General features: G+C 36.4%; 2 protein-coding genes across 5 annotated transcripts; both read right to left on the minus strand.

Annotated features, from left to right (window-relative positions):
* Positions 1-395: 395 nt before the first annotated feature.
* On the minus strand, positions 396-5188 carry LOC148919353 (calmodulin-7-like). Its single transcript, XM_089048913.1, has 3 exons — positions 5020-5188; positions 3320-3689; positions 396-728 (listed from the first exon to the last, which is right to left on the minus strand). The coding sequence occupies exons 1-3, from the start codon at positions 5093-5095 to the stop codon at positions 599-601; spliced, it is 576 nt and encodes a 191-aa protein (XP_088905039.1). The 5' UTR covers positions 5096-5188; the 3' UTR covers positions 396-598.
* Positions 5189-12251: 7063 nt separating this feature from the next.
* On the minus strand, positions 12252-24280 carry LOC103326900 (protein DGS1, mitochondrial). 4 transcript variants are annotated; one of them, XR_016125392.1, is made up of 15 exons: positions 23983-24280; positions 22304-22418; positions 21705-21908; positions 21425-21562; positions 21118-21279; positions 20694-20888; positions 20108-20208; positions 18988-19077; positions 16769-16841; positions 16661-16689; positions 16439-16562; positions 15884-15994; positions 13799-13994; positions 12697-12797; positions 12469-12523 (listed from the first exon to the last, which is right to left on the minus strand). XR_016125392.1 is itself a non-coding variant. In XM_008229147.2 (14 exons), exons 1-14 carry the CDS (start codon positions 24204-24206, stop codon positions 12403-12405), a joined length of 1788 nt encoding a protein of 595 aa, XP_008227369.2. In that variant the 5' UTR covers positions 24207-24280; the 3' UTR covers positions 12252-12402. The 4 variants fall into 4 exon arrangements, 1 of the variants encoding a protein (XP_008227369.2); XR_016125391.1 differs by having other exon boundaries at positions 13844-14012; XR_016125390.1 differs by having other exon boundaries at positions 13799-14012.
* Between the last annotated feature and the right edge of the window lie 2624 nt (positions 24281-26904).

Here is a 26904-nt window from a genome sequence, read left to right on the forward strand (position 1 = left end):
CAAAGCCACATGTCACTCCGTCACACAATCCTTGCCAGATAGTATGGTGATCAGAAATAGGTCATTGAATGTGGTCTAGTTCTACCAGGGGAAAGGAAGATAAATATATCCTCCTTAAGTATCTTTGTCTCTCCTTCTTCCCCTATAAATACCGCTCACCTACCTCTTGACAAAGGTAATAAATATTCTCATCGTGCAAACCCTACATCCATTCTCTCCACCTTACAACCACTTCTGACTTAACCATCGGAGGGAGTTCAACTGGGACCAACCCCAATTCGCTCCTATTCTGATAGCTGTTCAAATTGTGCAGGTCTTCTCAACTCGAAAGATCTGGTATAGGCCTTGACCTCAATCCGAGTCCATGTTGTACATTATACGAGAAGGATATGCGGTTTACAAGTAATATTTGAGAGAAATCAAAGTGTGATTTTCCTTTTCATAAGCTCTTATTTATAAGGAACCAGGTGACTAGAGATAGACTCACAAGTCTCGTAGTAATACATGGACTACGGCTCGTAGATATATTACGTAAGATAAATACATGATATTTACAAGGGCATCTACAATAATATTTACAACATACATATATATATAGTTACAGGATGATACAATCGCGGACACGCTGTCTACAACGACGCCTCTTGCCATTGGTCCTGTGGTCCTTAGAATCCATGCTACTTTGTCCGCTCTTGATACTTCGACTTCGACTTCGACTTCTGTTTTTTCTGTAATAATAAGTAGACACATAAAAAAAGACTATAAGCTTCACTTCACTAATGTCTCTGAATAGAATTAAATACCTTTACCTTCACGAACGCTTAATACATAATTAATTAAGGGTCCGTTTCACAATTATTTTAATTTTAGTTTTTAGTTTTTAGTTTTTAGTTTTTAGTTTTCATTTTTTTGTGCTAGAGTGCAGAGGAAAATGAGAGTGAGAATGAGAGTGATTGTGAAATTGAGAGAAAATATGTGAGGGAAGGATGGGAGGAAGAAGTAACAAAAGTGAAAGCAATTTTAAATAGATTTCAGTTTTTAGTTTTAGTTTTCAATTTTGTTACTCCTCCCTCATATTCTCGCCTATCATCTTCTCACTTCCATTCTCCCTCTTGTTCCTCCATACTTTAGCACACAAATTGAAATCGTTATCAAACGGACCTAAAGATGTTATTCATTACCAACAAGAAGACCATCCTTTATGCATGAAGCATGCATGCATGCATCTTCTAATACCAAAAACATTTCTTTTACGCTCTTGGTTGGTAGCTTTAACATGTAATTGAAACGAAACAAGGTCGTGGTATAAAAATGGTAGGTCATGTCAAATATTTCAGAATTTCTTTAGGGCAACTAATTTTCTTGGTCTGTATTCTCTTAGGAATATTTAAAAGCTATTTTCCTAATTACAACTTGTCTGTCGCTTAACTGATACCGTCTACAAAATTAAAAAAATTAAAAATGTTTTTTCAATATACAACACTTATCTTTTTTTCTTTTTGGAAGCAAGCGATATTGTTTTCATTTCAATATACCTCTTTTGGTATGATGGCTTGCTTGGCTGGCTCACTTGTAGTTTAGTAGGTAGCTAAATAAACAAAATCCAGCAAGCACAAGAGAAAAATACTCCTCAAAAAGAATCAGCAGCAAAAACATCAAACGCATCAGCAAGTGATTCTTTGATTCTTCCCCAAGCGCAATCGGATATGCCTCACGCCCAAATTCATGCAAGTTATTTACAATCACAGTATACAAGCGCCACACAAAAGAAAACTTTATAGCGAGAAAAGAAACCTCCAAAAAAAAATAATTTTTTATAATTTTTTTTTAAAAACGAAAACAAAACCTTTTTCCCTTTAAAAAAACTATTCCTAGATTCCAAATTGCCTTTAAAGAAATTACCGGACTTTCGAATATTTTTCGTACGTAGGGTCTCCATCTTCAATGGGTGAAAGCATCCCCACCACTATAAAGATATTCCTATTTTTAGCTTTTAATTTTCAGTCAAAGATAACGAAGAAAAAAGAGAGGAACCGAAAGATGATAAGAGGTCAGCAACAGACGAGATAAAATATATGAAATTCACTTCCGTTTTGCCATCTTTACCCCTCACTTCTTCCACATCTCTCCCTTTTTTCCTTAATTAAAAGATAAAAGAATTATCAATAAATAAATAAAACAAGGTTGTAAAACAGACCTTAAACTATGTGTTTCCGCATTTTTTTTTATCCAGAAAAATAAAACATTTACCTTAAGACTGCAGATAGACTTTAAAAATGTCCCTAAAAAATACAATCAACGAAACATAAAACACAATTTCATGCCATAAATGGAGTAACTGGTTAAGTTTCATCAGAAGTAGGTTCACATTTCATTTCCGTTTATACTTTCTTCCATCCAAGTCTAGCATTTAGTATACTGAATCACATACGGTGAACTCAAACTCATCCACCTGTGCATTTCAGACTCCAAGACTGGCGTGCGAAATAGTATTCCCATAAAACATGATAAACAGAAAAGCAAACAGCAAGGGCGCACAAACAACTAGTCTATCGCATCTTCACAACCCAAAAAACACATAAACCACACTGCAAAATGTAGCCTTATAATATGGTTCAAATCATCAAGATTTGTCTATAAGCCGCGCGCAAAGGCAAGACTATGGCTTTAAAAGGCATCGTGTTACGAATACAAACGTCATCCTCCAGCAACTTCTGTATCAACAGGAGAGAGAGAGAGAGAGAGAGAGAGAGAGAGAGAGAGAGTAATACGGGGAACTTCGCATACAAACACATTAGGTCCCTTTAGCAGGTCATCTTGAGGGAAAAATATAACGGGCAATGAAACTGATGGCCAATTCAAATGTGTACCATGGTTTTTAAACAGGAATATTTGAAATGAAAGCTATCAATTCAAATTTTATATTTTCAAACAGAAACAAATGAGCACAAACGCATGACAAGATCATACTAACCAGAGATACTAAAACTCGCAATATTAACAATGATACTCACCCATAAGCAGAAACATCAGATTCACCCAATTGTTCTAGGTCATTGATACCAAAAAGAAGAATGAACAGACCAATGAAAAGTAAGGGACACTACCAAAGAGGAACTATTAAGACAGCAAACAAGTAGATACTAGAGGAACAGTACCACAAATAATGCATACAAGAAAAGAGACAATGAACCAACCAAAAGCTAGCAATACCAAATGAAGATGTCCTAAGGGGATACGGAAATCTCTTTAAACTTATCTGCCCAGTCCCTTTTACGTTTTTATATCAAATTTTTGATTTTGGTCAATTGATCCTCACTTGGCCATCATGACTTTGATGAACTCCTCGTAGTTGATCTGCCCATCACCATCCACATCAGCCTCACGAATCATCTCATCCACTTCCTCATCTGTCAGCTTCTCACCAAGATTTGTCATAACATGATGAAGCTCAGCAGCAGAAATGAAGCCATTCTGGTCCTTATCAAACACCCGGAAGGCTTCCTTGAGCTCCTCCTCAGAATCAGTGTCCTTCATCTTCCTGGCCATCAGGTTAAGAAACTCAGGGAAATCAATGGTTCCATTCCCATCAGCATCAACCTCATTGATCATATCCTGAAGCTCAGCTTCAGTTGGGTTCTGACCAAGTGAGCGCATGACAGTCCCAAGCTCCTTGGTAGTGATGCAACCTACATCAAAATTTAAAGAAACGTTTAAGCAGATTACAGCTAAGAAATTGGTGGGTGGGGAATAATAACCAGGCTACTAACAAATGAACAAACCACTTGTTTCCCTAAAATTCATTCTAATATATTATTAAAGTTATTATTGTTGAGAGAAACACCACTAAACTGGAAGGAAAAATACACACACATACACAAACTATCCCATTTCAACAACCCTTCCACACACCACAATTTCAATACTGAAAACAACATATAAGTAGAAGGCAAAAAATTAAAGGCAAAAAATTAAAGGCAAAACAATGATCCAGATCCTGGTATTTCTAAAACAAATATCACAATAACAGTCAGGAAAGAATAGAGCAAACGACAAAATAAATTCACAATTGCCCATTCCAAAAGAAGAGAAACGAATGGATTAGCCAAAAAAATCAATAATATGACCAAGATGCTTTCCAACAACTGACTCTTAACTAGAAAAAATACTCCAGGACTGTTAAAGATCTGTAAAATCTAGAAAAGGATGCCACATGACCCTTAAATATTGTAAAAACTAGAAAAGGATGTCATATGATGTTATGAGAATGCAACCACTAATATAGTACTTCCAGATTTCACAAAAACCCTAAGTAGCAAACAATGTAGACTTGTAGAGCAATCTACACTGATTTCTAAATCAGAAAAGTTACTGAAAACAAAGAAAAGGTTATTTTCTGTAAATTGTGAACTGATACCAAAATTTGTTCAAAAATATATTCACAGATTGCTTCCAACCACACATGAAGCAGTGCCATAACACCAAAAAACTATCAAACAATGCATCCTTTGGTGATATCTATTCTTAAACGACAGCAACATACAGCATATCTCTTATGAAATTATCTCTTTATTTTCTCACGTATAGCATATAACATTGTGGTGTCGATTCCAATACCATAAAATTATTTCTGCAACTCCAAAACCATAACAGATGTCTTAAATCAAAACCCCAGTTTTTCCCAAATAGAATAAATTATCCAAACAAGGGAGGAAACATGGTTCGAAGAAAGAATGAGACTGCATAAGCCATCTACCTATCAAATTCAACCCAGAATAGTCCCGACCATGCTGGAAGATTAAATCTAACAAAATGACCTTGTCCTAGCGATCAAAACATGCTCCTAGCATAAAACAATTCAATCGCTGACAAACCCTTGATCAACCGCAAATTTTTACAAGCGAAAAACATTAGATCCAAACATGACAGATTAATTAAGCATCATAAGTACAGAGAACAAAAACGAAAACAAAAATTCTTATGGAAGAGAGACAAAAAGAGGGATCTGAGAAAAGAGACCATCGCCGTCCTTGTCGAAGAGGCTGAAAGCCTCCTTGAACTCTGAGATCTGGTCGTCGGTGAGCTGATCGGCCATTGTTGAGCGTTTGGCTTGCGAGAAAATCACAAAGAAAGTGTCCAAAGGAAAAACAGAGGAAAATAAAATGTGTCCCCAATGTGGAAAAATGTGAGAGATGGGTACGCTTTATATATCAAAAGGAAGAGTGGTGGTCCAGCGGCATCTGATTCTCTCTCATCCGCACGTATTCCTTTTCTTTGAACCTATAATTTGCTTTGCTCTATTAATTAAATCTAAAAACTAAAAACTAAACAAAACAAAAATATCAGGCACGTGTGCAACGTAAGAGTGCATACAGAACACTGTGAAGTAAAAAAAAAGGTAATGAAGGTGAATATTGGCTAAACAGTTTTTTACTATATAGATACTGAGTTATCGGTACACAGTGAACATCATTTTTCTGGCTCAATTTAAAACATAAAATTGAACTTTAGACTTTCCACATGGGATCCAGATCCTCTATTTACATGATTTTAACATCTTGATCTGCTGACTTTCGTCCTATAAATGTCACCTCGTTAAAATTTAATATAAATGATTTAAACTGAACATATCATCCTTTAAAACAAAACCCCAATTTACTCCTAATTAAGAATTGAAAAAAAAAACCCTAACTTAGGGCCAGTTTGATATTGATGTGCTATGAAAATAATCGCTGTCAAATTTACTGTGAAAGAAAATAGTTTCGCGTTTGGTAAACTTTTTCTCAAAAGGTTGTTTGTGCAATAATCAATTTTAGAGTGTTTGATAATACATATCCTTCTGCATGACTATGTGTAGGGGTGTTTTTGTTCTAGCATTTGACTGATTTAATGGGCTTTACCGTAAGAAGACAATAAACAAAAATTTTCCAAAAGCCTGAGTTCGAAACCAAACTCCCAAAAGGGTTTCTATAAAATCTGATGAGACTTTAGAAAAACACTCTTAGGTTCATCTCACTAACACCAAATAAGCATGATAAATCGATTAATGGCTTAGCATGAGGAGCTTGTGGCATGGGAGCAAAACCATCATGAGTTTAGCATGAACAGAGAGAGATAAGTGTGAGTTTCTTACAATGAACAAAGGGTTAAAGTGGAACAGAGGAAGATTAGACAGATTTCTTTCCTAAGGGAAGAGGAAAACAAACGAAAGAGAGAATTGGGTGGCTTGAGTAAAATTCCCAATTTGTTTGACAAAGCGTGGTCAAGCCTTTGATGAGTTATTTTGCTAGGTAGAAGAAGCATGGAGGAATAGGGCTCGAAATTGCTGGGTTTTGGAAGCAAGAGAGGAAGCTTGCTCTCTGGATGTGGATTGAGTGAATTTCCAGTTGCTTGACAAAGCTTGGTCAAGCTCTAGATGGGTTAGGCTGTGGATGGTTTTCTGGGTAGATGAGGCTCTCTTTTATAGGCTTGAAGAACCCTAATTTCATCTAACTTTTCCTTTCCCTTTTCATCGTTTCTTCCTACTTGATCTAATTTGGTGAAATTCTCCTATCCAAGGAGCATGGGTAAGGAACCCTTTGTGGTTCCAATAGTTTGACGCAGCTGGACGTTCCCATGAAGGGGGGAGGCGCCACCTGCTTTCTCTCATGGTTTTCAAGATGGAGCTTGCAGAGGAAAAAGAGATGGGAGGAGTTCTTTGTCCAATGGGTATTCGTCTCTCACACATGGATTTCCACTGGTTCCTGTCATGGTTCCTTGTTTGACCGTCTTGGAATCCTAGCAAGGATGGAGCACAATGCCAGATTTTTTATAAGGTTTTGGGTTGGGCTTGTATGTACAGTGTTGGGTTATCAGCGTGTTATCTCCAGCATCTAATGAGTTTTCGTCAAGTTGCTGGAAGTGTTTTTGACAAAGTGTTTGGGTGCTCTAATTAACATAAGGTTTTCTAAACAAGCTATTGTATTCTTTCAAAGACATTGGGTTATGTTCTCTCTCTCTCTCTCTCTCTCATGCTAGCCCATGTGTTTGGGCTCAAGAAATGGGCTTGAGTTTTGGGGCTCCCAAGTAGCCCAAAACTTCCATTTCTTGGCTCATCAATGGGCCTCATGAAAGCTTGTTACCATCCATACCACAACCCACTCAAGTAAGTCCCGGGCATTTGAGTGGCTTGGGCCCACTTAAGCTTGTAGCGTGGTTGGGTGTGAAATAATAATTTCACGCTTGGCATGACATGTCAATCGGCGTGTTTTAATTTTATCGTCATTGAATAGAGGCATGATGCTTGATGGGGTAATTAGCATTGGCTCGTAGAGTCAGTGCTTATTTCAACTCTTAGCGTGAGAGATTGCATATTTATTTGACATGGCATGTGGTCGTGGCTTGTGCAAGCATGAATGAGGAATTTTGCATGCTCCGAACCGAGTCTTTTTCTTAATAAGGCATTATGTTGGGCCGAGAATTTATTTGGGCCCAACCTTGGATTTTTGGGCCTCAACACTATGCTTATAATACGAGTACGTATTATTGAAAAAAAATACTTTTCCCATTCAATTGTGAAAACCATATTTTACGAATAATACATATAGCTGTATTATATCAATTAAAAAAAAGGGATTTGTAGCAAATGCTTTTGCATTGGAATATGGAACATTAAGAGCACTTTCACCCATTTTCCAATGCAAAGAGCAAGGGCTGTTACTATTTATGTGAATAGTAACATCCCTTGCAAAGGCTTGTAGTGTTTTCACCCATTGCCATGGCAACTATTATTCATATGAGATACGACGAGAGGAATTTGTATGAAGTTTTGGTGTGAATCTAAATATTTATTTAAAAAATTCTGAAATTTTTAGTTTTTTTTTTAATTTTTTTCATTCTTGCGTCGAGCTCAGAGACCTTGATCAGGCTGTTTTGCCTTTAGGCTAGCCCAATTTGTTTACTAGGACCCAACTGCTGCCCGGGCAACTTAGGCCCGTTGGAATGCCAACCTGCAATTTGGGCTCACTCCTGCCTAGGCAAAGGCAACCGCTGGAGTTGCTCTAACCTATAGTCCCACCGAACTAAGACCTCAAAACAATATAAAATGTAAAAATAATGGCCTTTGATTTCCCAAGACTTTTTGAACCGTTTTCTCCATTTATAATATATATATTTTTTTTATGTATTTGAGAAAACAAAAATGCTAATCATACATTTATATACCGCTTTGTATACCACTTCTCTAATGGAGTTTGGCCATCATATTGGTGGGCTCCACCTGTATTAGAGATATTGTAAATAAGGTGGTATGCAAATGTGGTATATCTAACATTGGCTTTTTAAAACAAGCATGGTGAAATATGATGGTGAGTATAAAGAAACTCTAACATTGACTCTAGCTTATATAATAAAATGAAGAAATCAGGGAAAGAAAACATACCACGAGGAGCGTTGTGCTAACAACGTGTTATAAAACTAAGGTAGAAAATGTAGAGAGAAGTGATGTGTTAAAGATAAAGTTTCACCATGTATATTTTTCTTTCATATTTGGTAGAGCCATCTATATATAGGCTTACAGGTTAGGAGATTGAATACCATTATTTACAATATACATATAGGTTATGGTTAATTTCAGTTTGGTACCCTGTAGTTGTACCCTTAAGACATGTTAGTACCTATCTTTTCAATTTTAACAATAACGTACCCTAAGTTTGAAAATTCGCTGCAATGTGGTTCCGCCGTTAGGTGATGACGTGGCACACGTGGGACCTATTATTTTTGCTTATGTGGACAAAATAAGAATTAAATACAAAAATAAAAATAAAAGAAGAGAAAAAACCTCTTCATCTTCGTTTCTCTCTTGTCGCCTCCTCCCCCAACTTTAACCTAAACCATAACCACCACTCCAACCTCAACCCCACCCAACCTAAACCACACATCCTCTCTCTCTCTCTCTCTCTCTCTCTCTCTCTCTCTCTCAATCCAAAGCAACCCTCGTTGTCGTTCGCACTAGGAGGTGGTCTTGTTGTGTTGGATTTCAAGGAAGATGATTTCTGTTAGCTTATCTGATTTGTGCCTGGAATCTGGATTGTGTGGTGGCCTTGAGCGATTTAGAAGAAACTGCTCAAATAAGTGATTTGTGTCAACTTGATTTGCAATGGAGTGGGTTGCATCCTATGATTTTCTCACAAACCTACGATTTGTGCATACCCATAATTGCTCAAAAGCATAAAAACTTTGCTGATAAAGATTTAAAACTTGTGGGGTGAGATTCTGCGGCAACAAATCATGGGGGGGAAATTGATTTTGTTGGGTAGGCTGAGGGAATTTGTGTGGAGGGTGGCCGTGGTGGAGAGGAATTGGCGGTGACGACATTCCAAGGTAGAGGGGGAGAGGTGATGACTGCAAATGGCATGAAGGAGAAAAGTGGAGGCATCGAAGAGGAAGGGGATGGGGAAGGGGGAACATATTCTGGGTGGGCGGGGTCTTTGGAGCCGTAAGGCCTAAGGTGCGGGCAACGAGAAACGGAGATGAAGAGGTTTTTTTTCTTCTTTTATTTTTATTTTTGTTTTTACTTTATTTTTGTCCACATAAGCAAAAACAATAGGTCCCACGTGTGCCACGTCATCACTTAACTGATTTTTTGATGCTCAACCTAACATCGGAATTGTGGGGACCAAATCTCACGTGTCATGGCTTAACCCATATGCCACAACTAAAAGACGTGGGATGATCGAACTTCCCTCCCACTAGAGAAGTGCAGAGCAAGGGAGACACAAATCGGTCATCTGATCCCATTACCATGAAGTGGATGACGGGATGCGCAAAGCTAGGGAAGTGGGGCTAAACCCAAGAACTCGAAGTGCTATAAAAACCCGGCTAGACCTCCAGCAAAGGTATGAGAAATTCAATCGAACACTAAGAGTACGCTGCACAAACACTGACTTGAGCGTTGGAGTGACTTTTGCATGTACTCACCCCATTTCCACCATTCGACCTCGGTAACGTAATCCGAAGTTCTCTTTCAACCAAGGAAGCGTGGAAAACCTCAGTCAATAATTGTGGTGGTGTTTCTTCTTGAAAGAAATCTTGCTCCAACATGAACCACATTGAAACGATTTTTTAAATTTGGGGTACATTACTGTTAAATTAAAAAGATAGGTACTAATATGCCTTAAGGGTACAACTACACAGGGTACCAAACTGAAATTAACCATATACGTTATAAGCACTAATTACAAATATTTAGTGCATAGGTTACGTAGAATCCAAAAACTAAGAGGTATGGTGGTCATCCACCAACTCATGTATTTACAACATTTCTCCTTGGATGCCCACCATACAATGACTTAGTTGTCTCATTAAAACCTTTGCTAGGAAAACCCAGTGGGACAAAACCTTAGTGAAGGAAAAAAGAGTACAACCTTGGTCTAGATCAGTGACATCACGTTGGACAAAACCTTTCACAAACCATGAGTGACGTTGAACAATATATCATGGTTGTGAAAAGCTAAGTAGAATGTGTTAGAGAACCCATTTAGTTGGAGTTACAATACAATATGATACTTTTTTCCTTTTTTCCAATACTCTTTAATCGAATGTGAATATAAATTATTTTTAATATCAACTTTGTACCAAAACTTTGGTTTCCTACCACATTCATATCCACTATTAGTCTTATCATCAAGAGGTCTGTTAAATTGTGACATGGAATGAATGAGCAATGTGGACTCACTCATATTATGCCGCATGTAACGATAAAAATTAATTTAAAATTAAAGTTTAAAAGTTTATTATTATTATTATTATTATTTAAAAACATCTCTCCCTCTTTCCTTCTCTTCGCTCTCTTCGTCTTTGAGTCCAGTTGAGCCCCACCACGGTTCTCCCCGCCGAACACCCAAGCTCAATTCGAGCCTCAGCTGGGAAAAAAAAAAGTATTCAAAGAGAGAGTAATGACAACAGAGAGGAAGATGGAGAGATTTTTCCTACTTTTAAATTTTTGTTTAAAGGTTCATAGTTTTTTAATGACATGTTTTATTATTTTTTGTGGTCTCATGACTCTCATCTACAACAATATCATAAGTTAACAAACTTCTTGATGGGAAAACTCACGGATGCATAAAAGTGAAAGGAAACCGAAGTTCGAGTATGAAGTTGACACCAAAAAAAAATAAAAATTCGGTAGTAAAGGTTGAAACTTTGTGAAGTTCAGAGTACTAAAATCAAATTTACCCATTCTGTTTTTTTTTTTTTGTACTCAACTCATTTTACCATTGAATAAAATATAATAAGAAAAAGATCAAAACACAAACACCCACCCGACCCCACACCAATGCCACATACACGCGCTCTAGTAGACCCAACCCAGGTGCGGATGGCACCTTGACGAGAAACACTTCTGTGCAATGGGAACAACATTATTTTGTTATCCTCGACCAATCACGTCATGCCATGCGTAATAACTTTTTCACTTGACATAACATAACTAGCTGATGATAGCACGTGTTCACACAAGTTTTTCTGCACCCCAACATGGCTAACAACCATCCCTTCCCCTCCCTCTGCAAACTCGCCAATTGGGTAAAAAGTTGGGTGTCAACAGTAAATTGTTGGATCCTAAGAACACTTCCACCCATTTGCCATGGCAAAGAGAAAAGACAAGTAAGGATGGTTACTGTTCACATTAATAATATATGCCCTAGCAATATTTTTGTTCCTTTTCCACCCATTGCCATAACAACCCAAGTGCAATTACTATTCACATGGGATTAACTTTACGAACAAACTACAAAAAACCCCCCAACCTATAGGGTCATTTATGAGTTCATACCCGATTTTGAGGACATTTACCAATACATACTCAACGTCACGCCTTATTTGCCCCTTAGTTAGTGAGACTTGGGCCTTGCCCGAGCTGGGCTTCTGCAGTGGACTGCTCTAACGGAATGTGCGAGGTAAAATTGACACACCATCATAATAGTTCGGTGGGGCAAAATGGCAGTTATCACTAGTTATATTCTCTACGTTCTGGTGCCAAAATAAGTAAACCCTCTACTACAGTGTTGTTGTCAATCAACCACTAATGAATTGATTGTCAACTGTGCTTTGATGTGACGCAAAATAAAATTGATTTACCATTCAATTGGCATTAACCACAAATGAAAAACAAGGTTACCATGCCAAATTCAAAGCTTTGTCCGGAAAAAATAAATAAAATAAAATAAAATAAAAAAAAATTCAAAGCCACAAAAAAGAGAGCAAAACAAATATTGTTACTCAAGTATCTTCTAGTCATTGAAAATTAATGTATGTTGCTACTTTAGTCATTGAAGAAAGAAAAAGGAAAAAAGAACTATAATCATTTTGTTCACAAAATTTTCTAATGTGCAATTTACAGAGGAAAAGGACAGGAAAAGATTCCTACTGGCGTTTCAATGAAGGAAGCAGACAGTCATACACTCGTTCCAAGCGTGAGGTCACTCTGAGTTTATATTCAGTTTGAAGGCTGGGCTTCCCCAAATCAATTATATCTTGACTCAACCTGTTTCATGATATAACAAGTAAGCTATTTTTCCAAATAAAATTACTTTAAAATAATCCCCCAACCCCTCAAGCAAGCTATTAATAAGCAACAAAGATTTTCATCAAAAAGCACAAGAAATTACAGCATTAAAATACAGTAATAGTATGTAAATATGGCGATCTGAAACTAACCACTGCCATTCACCGGTTGCTTTTGCATGTCTCTCGACAGCATGGTATAGGCGATCCAGACTATACAACAGCAATCCGTACACACACTGCGCATCTTTCTCCTGTAAAGTGAAAAACGTATCAAGACTAAGTTGGGGTCGATGACATATTCTTTATTTTCCTCTTTTTCTCCAACAAATAAAAAAATTTAACACAGTTTTGTTTCTTCAGAATCTCAAGAAAAGTAACAGAAGAGCATAAAATAATACAAAGTTAAGATCATTGGGGAACAATAATGATTCTGGAATAAGTTGATATCAGAAAGAATATATACGAAACATGTGAATGAATAAATAATCATGCGGCCAAATATAGCAACAGCTCATTTATCCTTCTCCAACACCCGACCAATCTTGGGGCCTACCCTCCCTGTTGGAACATTTCATACTCTAACCCCAAAATGTGTCTAAAATTTTAAAGCTCAATTCGCTCCACCTCACTGCGATTAATAATATTAGGAAAAAGATAAAGTTAACATTCAAGTTATTTGCAAAATTAAATAATTATTACCAATGAAAAATACAGATCAAACAACAACCCTGATTTAGAAACAAACCACAGGCAAAAAATGTCTAACAAGGAAAAATAAAAACAAAAGTCAATCTTAGGATCAGAATTAATCACAAAACAAGAATCATTGTGCTCACTAAGATTAAATAAAAATGATCAAAACAAAAATATTTTCACTTGAAAAAGAAAATATAGAAAATAATATGTAAAAGAAAATAAGCTGGTGGAGGTTGAATGGAAGAGGAAATTATTTAATTGGGTCTTCCAATCCTGCAATTTTGGAGCAATGGATGATTTTTGCGTTTTTAATTTGTTTTCTAAGTTTTCTATAGATTTCTTGTTTGACTAGGATTTGGTTTACTTATCTTATTAGACTTAGATTTGATTTCCTTTTCTATTTGGTTTTGGATTTCTTTCCTAGAATTAGTTTGATTCACCCATGTCCTACATCAATCACAGGCCATGGAGAGTGGGAGGCCATCCTAAACAACTTGGTAGGGATAAGATTTCCAAAAGGACAACAGGTAAGGAGCTATGGTGTCACACTCCATACAGAATACATGTTTCCCAAGAGTGAGGTTGCATTATGTAACCACACCCCCTAGTTCCACATCTGCATCACCACAAAGTTGCCTCCACATCCATAGAAACTCATAACATTGTCATGTCATGGTAGTAAGGTTGTGCCATCAGCATCAACACCATCTCCTGCTGAGGACATTCATCCACCTCACCACCATCCCCACCTCCTGCATTAGACATGGACACTGCCAAATATAGTCAAGATACACCTATTGACTTCTGGACACTCATGTCGTATGTTGATGTAGACATGAACTGAAGACACGTCAACTTCTAAAAATGCAGGCATGATGTGCCAGTATAATTATATCTGCTGATTTACATAGATATTAATCTATATATGAGTGTATGTTTGCTGGAAAAGTAACCATATATATAAATGAATTTAATGAAATCATAATCATGTGTGGCTTTCTTGATTAAAAATACACAACAACTTGATACGTTTTTTTAGGCAGACTTTCAAAGTAAAACAAGTCAATTCTTTTTAAGCATCCAAAAGAAGTATCATATCAGACAAATATATATATATATATATATATATATTTTAAAGACATCATATGCAGTCAAAAGAGGTACAAGTAAACATGAAATCCAGCAGTAAGTATTGACCAAGGTTGAGGGAGGCAGCTATTAGGAATAATAGTCCTCCACAGTTAGCCGTGACAAGATGGTTTGCATTTCTGAGTGGTCCAAAACATGACACTAGTTTATTGCACCACCGAGTGTGTGTCACTTATACCACTAAAAAATATGACAAAGGTGACTCAGGCTGTAGCTAAGTGTGTCACACGTCAATGTGAAACTTTTCCAGAAAATAAGTATGTGTATGAGGTACCAGATTGATTTTCATTTAAAATTATTACATTATTTTACCATCAATCCAAGAACAAACAAATATATATATATATATATATATATATTACAAAAAGAAAGAGAAAAACAGAAGAAGAAAAGAGCTTATAAACACTGATAAGGTAAATACATCAGTTTCCAAATAAATAAGGAGAGTCACCACCTTTTTTTAAGCAACGTTATCTTGCCAAATGGCTAACTGGGAAGTTTTTAACTCGCTAGTCATATAACGGCTTTCAATAAAATCAAGGTAGAAAATTTCAACTTTGGCTGACCGCATGTAATCTTTCCATTCACTAAAGATTTTCTGGCGGCAATCACTATCAGGATAGGTTTGGTGATAACTATCTCTTCTATGCTGGTTTAGGGTTTAGGGTTTATCTCAGATATATATATATACAGAGAGCTTCCATTGAGGGATCCCTCAAATAAGCTTATTTGAGGGACACCCCTTGTAGGCCCCACTCCGGATTGTATTTCACTAATCCAAACCGTCTATTTTGTAGATACTCATTCAAAGATCATCTCTACAAAAAATCACTTGAATCCGATATCATTTGACCACTCAATTGAGTTATTGAAATTTTAGTACTTTCTTGAAGCATCGTGTTCATTGATTTTGTAAAACACAATTGGATGTCGAAACGGTTTCTGATTTGTCTAATTTTTTGTAAGGATGATCTATGAATGAATACCTAAAAAATGGATGGTTTGGATCATTGGGAAAAAAATTGTAGAGTACCCTAATGGGCGTCCCTCAAATAAAATTATTTGAGGGATCCCTCAATAGAAGGGATATATATATATATTTGTAACTTTGTTATTCCTTATTTGATTTGTTCACAGTTAGATCTACACCTTATGACTCTCTATGAGTTCATGAATCTTTTGGAAACTACTTATTTATTTTCTTCAATATGCAATATCATGCATAAGTTCAAACAAAAAAAATTTAAGACAGCCAATACTGTATACCCTTGCAATTCTTCTTAATGCATATAATCCCAAATTGCATGAGTAAAAACAACAGTTGAAACTAATTCCTCTGTTACAAATGAATTCCATTTGAGAACTGTATGCTACAAAAATGTTGCCCCTTTCTATATTTTATTTGTGTAAAGTTCTATATTGGGTGCTCTTCTATTAAAATTTTCTTCATCAAGGAAAAATAGAAAAGAGATGCTTAGAATTGAACTCTCACCATCCCTTGATCAACAAACGTACGATACTGCATAATCTTTTTCTCAACCTCCACAACAAGCAACCTCCTCTGAAGCCGAGCAATTCTTCCCCTTCCTTCTGCTCTAGTATCCTGATTTACAAAAGTAGAAATGAGACTAAGCAACTAATACAAATGGGAGGAGAAGAATACGTTTGTTATAATTATAATTTGAAATGCATTACGCAGGATTACAAAATTAAATATTTTCAGATGATTTTAGCTTTCATATTATTTCATAAAGTCCATCTGGCACACGCTATGAAGAATGCACCTGTAATTAAATAGTTAAAACTTCTAAATTACAATTTAACATCCGAATTAGGAATGTCAGAGACAAAAATGAAGTTTTGTGAAGAAAAGTGAATTATAGGTGTTTTAGAAAGCTTTTCAGTTAGGCTATGTTCTGATGCTGCCTTCAATAGTTTTTATTTTTTATTTTTTATTTTTTTATTTTTTTAATTTTTTATAATTTTATAAATTTAAAATTTATAAAAAAATAAAATGAAAAAAAAAGGCTTTAGAGAGCTCTCCTACCTGTTTGAACCATGCACGCACTAACATTATCAGAACGAGGGAGAGGAAGAATGCCGGTAACGCAGCTAGAATAGCAAAATTGATCTCATTTGCCCTCAAAATCTGGTTGAGTTCAAGCATCGCCCTGTTCATAAGATCATCTTTAGTATCTGAAATATGAAATACGATAGAGTATCTGAAAAACTCGCTTATTGACCAGAGACAGCATGATCAGAAACTCACGTTTCAATATCCAGCTTTAGCTTCTGAACCTGTGTGGCACCAGGCATTTGTAACATGAGAAATAATATAAACAGTGGTAACTTTACTTATAGGTAATAGAGAAACTACCTGAATCAGCATAGCACGAGCCAGCTCTCCGTTAAGAAGGTTTGTAATAGGATGTGTAAGTTCCTTTTCGTACCTATACATTCAGAAACTGAACAAACTCAATTATTTTCTTCTGAAGATATGGAATTTGCTAATGAAATATAAACATAGGAAATCAGAACAAGACTTCAGTACTTGTCATGTGTGTTTAACAGTTTTCTTTTCTTCAAAAAATAAGTCGAGTAAACAACAGTATTCCTTAACAGAAACTTTAATCAATTCTATTTTAAATAAAATCACATGTTGACATGAAAATTTAATGCTTTTTAGTGACAAATTAAACTGACAACAAATGACAGCAATCAGCCTTTTAGAGATGATGTCCATGGGCATCCACTTGAGCCTCTAGCCACAATCTTGGGATCACATCCAATTTCATGCATTCAATACTTATTCTTAATTATAGTTTACCAAAGGAAATTTGTCTCTGTCTGGCATCTCAAAACCACTTCTCAAGCAAAGCTTCATTCTCTTTACCAAAATTCCCACCACTAATTATTCTTTTTCCTTAAATTGTGTCACCAGATCCAATCTTACCAAGTTTCTTATTTCCTTCCACCACCCCTTCCCACTAAAAATTGCTCATTAAACCCTCCAATCTCTTTGCCAGACTACAAGGAATCTTAACAACGGATAGATAATAGATTGCAAAACTGATCAACACTGATTGGATTAATGTCAACCTCCCCCATTGAAACCCTCCAATCTCTAGTCTTCTCTCCACTTTTTCCACTACAGTGCTCCAAAAATTTACTTCTCTTGAATTCCCTCCAATGGGTAACCCCAAATGCTTTACAGGCCACCTTCCCACCTCACATCCCAATGCCAATGCCAGCTCTTCAACCTCTCCTTCTTCAATGTGTATCCCTGCAATTGAGCACTTGGCTCTATTAATCTTCAAACCAGATATAGCAATAAACACTTCCATCACCCTCGACACCAGAGAAAAGAGATTGTGCTATCTGCAAATTTGCAAAGGAGAAATTTATACTCTTAGCATTCCTATTGTCTGCCCTCCTTTGCTCTTTCAACCAACCAACACAAAACATCAACTACCGAAGTGCATAGAAATGTATCTCCCCTTGTCGTGATCTCCTTGTGGCTCCAAATTCTTCATTATTACCTAGGTTAGCAGTTCCTATTGTCTCGTATGAAGTTCTTTGTTATTATATCAATTCCGTTGTTTTTGAAAATTTTACCATCATTTCCGTTGACATATTCTATAAAGGGAAAATCCTTAGCAATGCCCCTGTGGACCTTCGCCTGCATCCCACTTTGGTCCCTTAATATCAATTTGACCCACTTTGCCCTCTAAACTTCATTTCATGTGTTTAAATGGTTCCTGCTGTCAAATATGCTCAATTTACAGTAAAAATGGAGCACGTGGGGCACATGCTCACTTTTTTAGATGTCATTAGACTATGGCCTTCTACTTCTGTCTCTTCTTTCTCTTTCTTATCTCCCCCTTCTTTCTCACTCCCCCTGCACATTTCCCTCCTCCAAGCCACTAAGCACATTCAGCTCCCACCTCTAGCACTTCCAAGTTCTCTTCAGGCAAGAAAAATCGAAAATCCATTTCAAGAAGCATACACCCACAAGAATCAAAGGTTCAATTTCATGAATGTATTTTTTATTTTTTTTATTTTCCTTTTTTCCTTTTTTATTTATTTTTTATTTTTTTATTTTTTTATTTTTTATTTTAAGGAAACTTGAATGTTGTGCAATTAAATAAGGATAAGATGTCCAAAGAAAAAACTTACCAGTGACTGAAAAGGTCTACTATACATTATACAAATGGTGAAACATATGGATTGTAATCAAAATAATAAATGAGTTTCTACACTATTCTTTTCCACACCAGGCAGAGTAGTGGTTTAGGCTTAGCTGGAATTTCACAAACTCAAATACAATTGAAAATAAGACAACCAAATTCATAGATTAGATTATATTACTATGTATAATTAAAGTGGACTTTTTAGTTGAATACAGCATCCAATCCACATAATTGATCTATTCATATGAACTTCAACAAACAAACAATAAAGGTGGCCATAGCATCCTACGGTTCAATCATAAGTAATCAAATTATTCCAAATTTTATAGCAGAAAAAACAAATGAGAGGCTCAGACGCCAAATATTGCTAGAAGCAACTACATTCAAACAGAATAGAAATACCCACCTGGCCATAACTATTTCAAGCATTTCCTGATCCGGTGCATTCTCTGGGAACTTTTGACCTTTCGTCTGCTCACTGAAAGCTAACAACATTCTGCAAATCAAGCAGATAGAAATGTAAGATTTAAAATATAAGGAAATGACACCTTTGAGCAAAACATCAATGGAAAACCAAAATCCGTTTTTCTGTCAGAGGATAAACAAACCAATTTTAAATGTTCTACATGATAAATGATAAATCAATGAGACACAAAACTAGTGATTTCCAAAGGCAAAAGTTTTGTTTGTATATTGTAGGATATAGTATTATTCCCTTCTACCTTTTATGAAAACAATTGATATAAAAATAAAATAAAAAGGATAACAGCAAACCCAGTACATATCTTCAGAAAAGAAAACACTTCCTTGCTGGTGCATTCCAGTGGCTTCTTGTGTGAGAAGACAGGTTTAAGCTGGTCCATTCCGGGATCGTGTAATGCACTATTGTGCTTGAAGTTTTTTTGGTGGAAAGAAAAGGAGGTGTAGTTCTAGGGAGATGTGCTTATGGGATCCGAAGTGTTTTTTGGCGTCTTTTTGGGCATCTGTAGCTTCAGAGTTAGGGAGTTATCTTTTTCTGTCATTTTTTCAGATTGGAAGGCATAATTTAGCATATGTTTTGTAGTTCTTTGGAATTCTGTTTTTGTTTTGGGGTTTTCCCCTAGGATTGAAGTGTCAGTATGCTTAGTTTTCTTTTAGAAGTGGACTCCTTGTTCACTTTTGTTGTAGTGTTTTATTGTCAATAAAGATTAATGTTTCTTATCATAAAACAGAAAAGAAAAGTGATCCAACTCCAAGGGAAAAAAAAGAAATTTGGGATATTGAATATGCACATTATTCAATATACACAACCCCAACAGTGATTACATTTTTATCTGGGCTAAAGATTTCAGGTTATGAATTGAACGTCCACTTCTTCCACTAAAAAATGAGAAAACTGCCAACCACTGATATAAAACTTGATAAGTCACAAGCTTCATGCTGACAACTTTTGTGATTTTAGAAAGATGAATTGCATGAATAACATTTACCATCCAAGGTTCACGTAAACATAAGTTTGAATTGAAGTGGGAGATAAGAACATTAACCTGTGTAGAGAGTTAGAAGTTAGTTGCACTTCTTCAAGATCCATCATTCCTCTGTGCCTTTTCCTAAATGTCTCAAAAAGTTCATCTCTAATTGACAGAAGCTGGGGAAATTGAGTCAAAATATAACTCGGTCATTAACATATTCAGCTGTTCTATAAATATGCACAAAGTTTGCGGTGAAAATTGGGTGTCAGCTTTTAATCATGAGATGTCAGCTATTTTTTTAAAACAAAAAGACGAAATTTTATTTCAAAAGAGACACTGTACAGTAAAACGGACAAGCAATCCACCATGAATAGATTAGAGAACATTTAATTCAGGCAACATCTAGTTTATCAAACTAAAAATATTCATGACACTACAGCTTTCCACTCTAGAATAACATCAGAAACAGTAGTGTTCCTAAAATAAGGAGAAACAGATGCCCAAAGCAAATTTAAACATCTAAGAGATTTTTAACAAGGTTAATTTCTAAAGCAAAGCAAGTTGCAAGGCACCATAGCTTCCTTCATTTCCAATCAAAGAAAATAACACATTTTTTAGAGCAATAGCAACAAAAAGCAAGATACAAGTCGGATAAATATACCGGTTGCTCTACATGATCGCTAAAGAAGCTGATGGTTGAATCCCTCGCTTCACGAAGCCAATTATCAATGTCAGGGCTTCCCATCAGACGACTATGTCCTATAAGCCACATAGAACAAACTGAGAGGCCAACCACGCCACAAGTATAACGGATCCAATATTGAGTCACTTTCCTTGGTTTCCGATGTTTTGCAACCTAACTCAAAAATAAAAAATAAAGAAAAAGAGTATAAAGAACCAGAAGGAAAAGAAAAAATTGAAACAAAATGGAAAGGTTTGTTTGCTGCAGTAAGCTGGATAGTCATGTCACCTATCTTCTCTTGTACACTTCTTCAGGATGTTAAAGGTACAAGTTTTAATTTATTATCCAATAAAATCTAATGTTACTTAATTGGATAAAACAAAATTATGGAAGAAGATCTTACAATATAAGACAAGTACGAATCCAGCTTCTCCAGATTTTGGTAAACCAGATTAATAGCATCCCTAATTTCACAGTCTGTCCACTGGGATCCTTCTTGATTTATCTCCGGTAGTTTCTCAAATAGTAGCGGGACTGAGTAGCTGCCCTCGACAGACGAATCACACTGCACGGTAATTGAATTCACATATTACAATAGTCTTTTCATCCTTCTTGTTTTTATTTCTTTTGGAATTCCAGATGGTAAAATAATTTTAGAAGTCAGACTACCACTGCAACAAAATCTTTAGCTAGGATGTTCAAAAAGCTACCTGCCGCATTGCATGCAGATGCCCAACAGATGCCTCTAGTTTGAAGAATAAGCCATTAATCCTAATTAATAAGGAGGGCAATGAATTCTCTGGATCTCTCAGTAACTCCTCGCCGAACCTGTCAATTTCCATGTAAACCTATACAAACGGCCATTGACATAAATCATATTCCGACATATACATGTTTAAAAGAAAACAATAAGTAAGAATCTGCAGTTTTCCTGACAGGGTTTAGAGACCATATTCAAATTAAATGATACATTAACAAGGTAAAGCAAACCTCGGCCAAAAATGTGGCAAGGGAACATCTTAAGTTAGTTAATATAGCTATCCTTTCAGATATGTGAGCAGATGCAGAGAGGCATATATTCTTTATAGAAGAACCTTCAGCAACGCATCCATGTATCAGCTGAATTGTTCCTTCAATAAAAGCTTGTGGCCCTCTTTCAAGCACCATAAATTTAACTTTTTGAGCATTTGATCCCTGAAATCAGAAATGTCTGTTTGTATTATTTGTATATAACATCTATAGCTGTGTGTATGGATACTTCAAAAACACAGCCAGCATAAACACACACATAAATAAATATAATAGATAAATGAAAAAAATACCATACACCATGAAATATAAAAAATAATGACAGGTATTATAACCTACATCGAAACACATCCAAAAGATCAAACCATTTGGTTTGACTTTTTATCTTTTTCCTTTTGCTTTCCAGATAGTACTTATTCAACATTGTTTCTAGCTCTTTTTTTCAATGAAAAGATTAAATTTTATTTCATAAGAAGCGCTGTACAGTGAAGTGGACAAGTAATCTACCAAGAGTAGAATCTAAAGTTGTGTTGCTCATTAAAATATAACAAATTTCTCACCTCAGCCCTAGATTGCCAAAACTGCATGTTCTTCTGGATATTATGCAGATTGGAGAAGATGTGCTCCAAAATATCATGTAGAACATCACAAACTCTAGATGCCTCTGTTGTTACCCTGCATATTAAAGAACCAAACTTTGTACAGTTTTCATCTAACAAGATCTAATAGCACATAAAAAATGGAATTCTCGTGTGGCAACTAAGTATGATATGGATGATCAAAAGAATTTTGAATCATAAATAAGGCGATGATTATTGCCAGACATTGACTGAAGCTTCATGTTTCAGTACGAGGGCCAACTGCGAGGCGGCTGCAAACTTTTTTTTATAATTTTTATTAATGCTAAACAAGACTTTATTAACAAAAAGCCATTGTGCGGCACTAAGGAAAACATTTCCCTCAAAATGAAAAACAAAACAAAACCCATAACCATCATCTACCTACACCAAAGGAACTACAAACTGTAACCAAAGCAACACCAGCAGGCATGGACATACAACAGCAATCCAATTTGAAAAAAAAATTATTAATAATAACAGTAAATGAGTTCTCCGTAAACTTGGATGACACCAATGTGAATTGATGGCTATTACATGTGGTTTAGGTGCAAATGAACAGGACCACGCATCTAAAGGCCCCACAATTTGTAATATGACATGTTGCAAAACTATATTTGTTAAAAACCTAACTTAGAATTGGCAAAAAAATAATAATAATAACAAAAAACTCTACCATAAACCTCAGACTCTCATCCTTCAGAAAAAACAAAAATGGCCAAAAAGGTTGTGAGGTTTGAAGTAAACCAAAACCATGTTATTGCCTTAGAGGATTAGCAAATTCAACCCAAAGGGTTTGGGGTTGACATAAGCAATGGACTGGACCACCTAAATGCTATGTTCTGCAGTGCATGTCTAAATTTGTGGTGTTGAAATGTTGTGCCGTTTACTGTTAGCTACGGTTGAGTGACCTAGTGTAATTCAATTCTTTATGCAATTTACAATCCATAGGCCTAAATAGCTGAACTCAGACTGACTTAGCAATTTAATTAGGCTGAGCACCAAGAAATTATTTAGGGTTTTAATTTTTCAACCATGTTAAATGAAGCAGTCATAAGAGGTAGTTCTAGCACATAAAATCAACCAAGCATAACCGGAAAGATTCTTCAAATAGTCCTAGTGTGTCCTATTCACCCGTCTAGCACAATTCACACACAGTTAATATGTAGCATAAGAGCTACCACAGAAATTGTTAAACATTGAAAAATGATTATGTCTTTATGTGTATAAATATAATAATACAAACACTCAAAAACCTACAATTTCCACGCGCATCAAAACGCCAACCAATATAACAAGTAAACTTCATATGTAACATCAAAAAGTGCATTTCACAAAACTGAGCTAATTTTCATTGTTCTTAAATGAATCCACGTTTCGCAACCAATAAAACATCATAAAAAGCAAGGGACAGGCCATAAAGAAGGTATTAACCATGCCATCGATTCTCAATTGTATATATGCATGCATACACTATCTCTGCAGCAAACAGAAGCAGAAAATTCATAACTTCAACAAAAGGAAAAAAATACAAATATTCCCCCTCCGTCAGTTTCGTTGGCAGCCAAAGACGGCTTAAAAATTGACAACAAAACAAAGAGTAATGACAGAGAGAAGCGTACGGAGAGTATTGCAGTGAATTAGAAGGCAGCGGTAGGGGAAGACATGCTCGGCGTTTCCGTGATCTGCCACGAAAATAAATTGGAATTTTCCCGAGAAAATTGGAATCAGAAGAGGGGACGAAGCCCACTACTCGGTTCCAGAGACAGCTGGAGTACAGCGAAATTAGGGTTTTTAGGCCCTTGTTTTCGTTCCCATTAGTTGCTGGAGCTGCAGGTACCTCCATTGCCTTGAAAGCTTTTTTTGTCCTTCTTCTCACTGTATATTGCGAGCGGTAGCAGAGAGAGTGAACAATGCATGAAACCGAATGCTGAACTTTGACCCATACATCATACACGGGCATTGGGGAACCGGGCCGGACCGCGATTTCAATGAAGCCGGGTTAACACCCAACCCGACATGACCTGGCAGTGGCAATATTGTACACAAATTCGTTTAAAAAGACACGAATTCGCACACAAAAAATAAGTATTCCAGTCATTCCAGTAGGGGCTTAAAAGTAGGGGGTCATTTATACAGCAACGTCGAAAACCGGACCGGTTTTGGTGGGTTGGTCTAGTTTTTTAAATAAAATTATTAAAATCGGCAGATAGAATTGGCCGACCCGATAGTGAACCGATTTGAACCGGTTTGAATTTTTAAACCGTCAAAACCCAAACCGGACCGCTTCCATGTAAATTGTCTAAAAATTCGAAGAAAGTGCACTGATGAGGAGCTGCACTCTGTTAAGAGTGCAGACACAAGGCCCAAATTCCACTAGATTGATGCGTCTTTCTTGTGAAATGTATGTATGATTGTAATATTTATTACACTCTTAAAGAATTAAAAAAACATTTTAAAAAAAGTTAGGTTTCCCTGCCCCCACGAACTCTCCTTTTCCTATTCTTCTTTCTCCCAACCGTTTTCTTACATTCTCTCTCCATTTTTCTTCTTTCTTCTTCCTCCCGCCACTGGTTGCATCTTCTTCTTCCTCCCCACAAAGTGGTCTTCAAGCCCTCAATCTCAGTTCAATCCTCTGCCATCGATGCTAGCCGAACCAAATCGCACCGCACCAACTTCTCGGCATGCCAATTGTAGTCGGTCTTACATCTCCTCAGCGCGGCGGTGGCAGATTCTCCAAAATAGCTATGCCGATGTACTCCGGTTCGGTGGTCGGCAACTCTTCCAAGCCACCGTTATCGAACCGTGAACACCCCTACTTAAAAGGTTGTGTCGTGTGAACCCGTTAAGAATATGGGCAATTTTGTAATTTTATATCCCATTTTCTCCTTTCTTCTTTTCCTTTTCACCTCCCGGACTTTTTGAGCTTTTATTTTAATATTTTAATATTTATTTAATTCAATTTCTAATTTTAAATAAAATAAATGACTCGTCCTTAGCATAGGACATTTTAACAAAAAATTCTATGATATCTGGAAAATTCGACCATAATCCATAATAGTTGTTCAATATTTCAACACAATGGTTCAATAAATTGAATTATTTTGGCATCTAATGAATTGTTTCCAGTTTTACTTGCAATGGTACTGTAACAACTAGGATGGGTTTAATAAATTGCCGAACCAACCCGTTCTGACCCGTTTAATAAGCGGGTGGGTTCAGTCAACCCGCTAAGCTATAATGTCTAACTGTTTATTAAGCGAGTCGTGTCATGGGTGTGTCAACCTGTTTAATACATAACCTTGAAAAATGAAGAAATGTAGAGTTCAACATACGCACACAAAGGGGTTTCGAACCTCCCACCCTCATTCCTCTCCAACACTTTATCCACCATGCTACATATAACTTTGTGATTATATACTATGCCTTTTGATATTTATAATATTTCTTTTTCTTCTTTTGTTTTCCATCTATCTTCTCTTGTCTTTTTTTCTTTCTTTTCCTTCTCTCTTCTCTCCTTTTTTTCTTTCTTTTCCTTCTCTTTAGTTTTCTCTCCTCTCTTTTTTATTTCTTTCCTTCTCTCTTCTCTCCTCTCTCTCTATCTCTATTTTTTTTTCTTTTCCTTCTCTCTTCTCTCCTCTCTCTATCTTTTTTTTTCTTTCTTTTCCTTATATTTTCTCTCCTCTCTCTTTTTTTATTTAAATTTTTTCAGTTGTGAGTTTTGTAACATGCATGTTATTATTTATGAACCCGTTACACGACTCAAACCATACGATAAAACGATCGAACCGACCACGACATGTTTATTAAATGGGTTGGGTTCGGGTTAGCATTCTTGACCGCGTTTATTATCCGACACGACCGACCATTGCAGCCCTAGTAACAACCCAATCCTTTATTAATTATTAATTAATTTTTGGAAAAAGACAATTTTGCCCCTAGAATAAATTATTGGGGAAAATATTGACTTCTTGACCAGAATGAATTTGGGAAATTCACTTATGCCATTGCGTAGATCATGTCGAAACGAGTCTATAGATACGTAGTGGACTGGAATCGGAGGTTTAATGAAGAAAATACGATTAAATTACACTGAGGGGCAAAATGGTAATTTGCCATATCAAAACCCCCCCTCCTCTGGTTTTATCGATCGTCTCCCTCCTTCTAGCCACCGCCAAACCTCACCCCGACCACCGAACCTGCCCAGGAAGGATTGCCGTCACCCCAACTACCTAACCAAACCATCCCCATCATCGGTGTTCTGCAAACCATGAAAGCGGCTGGTTTCGTGTCGTCGTTTTGTGATTTTACTGACTCTTTCTCTCTTCTCCGGCTGCCAAATTGGACGAATAAGGTATGGATTTCCACCTATTTTTCATGATCTAGTTGATGGTTGGGTAGGATTTGAGAAATTTCTAGCTTATGTGGGTTAAATTTCAACCTAAAGTTTCGCCGATTTTGCAAGCTCGATTCAGGCCATTTTGGGTATGCTAAATAACAAAGTGTGTCTCCAAGCGAGGTTTTACACCTAGGGTAGGAAGCTT

This window comes from Prunus mume, linkage group LG3 (genome assembly GCF_029339155.1).
Source record: "Prunus mume cultivar Tortuosa linkage group LG3, ASM2933915v1, whole genome shotgun sequence".
In the NCBI taxonomy this organism is placed as follows: Eukaryota; Viridiplantae; Streptophyta; class Magnoliopsida; order Rosales; family Rosaceae; genus Prunus; species Prunus mume.

Excerpts from the sequence above, each read along its gene's own strand:
- LOC103326900 (XM_008229147.2), bottom strand. The coding sequence starts at position 24,206 with ATGGAGGTACCTGCAGCTCCAGCAACTAATGGGAACGAAAACAAGGGC. Across the intron at positions 21,909-22,303 it reads TTTGGCAATCTAGGGCTGAG|GGATCAAATGCTCAAAAAGT; the intron begins GTGAGAAATTTG and ends TTCTGATTTCAG. Across the intron at positions 21,280-21,424 it reads ATCTGCATGCAATGCGGCAG|TGTGATTCGTCTGTCGAGGG; the intron begins GTAGCTTTTTGA and ends ATTACCGTGCAG.
- LOC148919353 (XM_089048913.1), bottom strand. The coding sequence starts at position 5,095 with ATGGCCGATCAGCTCACCGACGACCAGATCTCAGAGTTCAAGGAGGCT. Across the intron at positions 3,690-5,019 it reads CTTCGACAAGGACGGCGATG|GTTGCATCACTACCAAGGAG; the intron begins GTCTCTTTTCTC and ends ATTTTGATGTAG. Across the intron at positions 729-3,319 it reads ATCAAAGTCATGATGGCCAA|AAAAAACAGAAGTCGAAGTC; the intron begins GTGAGGATCAAT and ends TTATTATTACAG.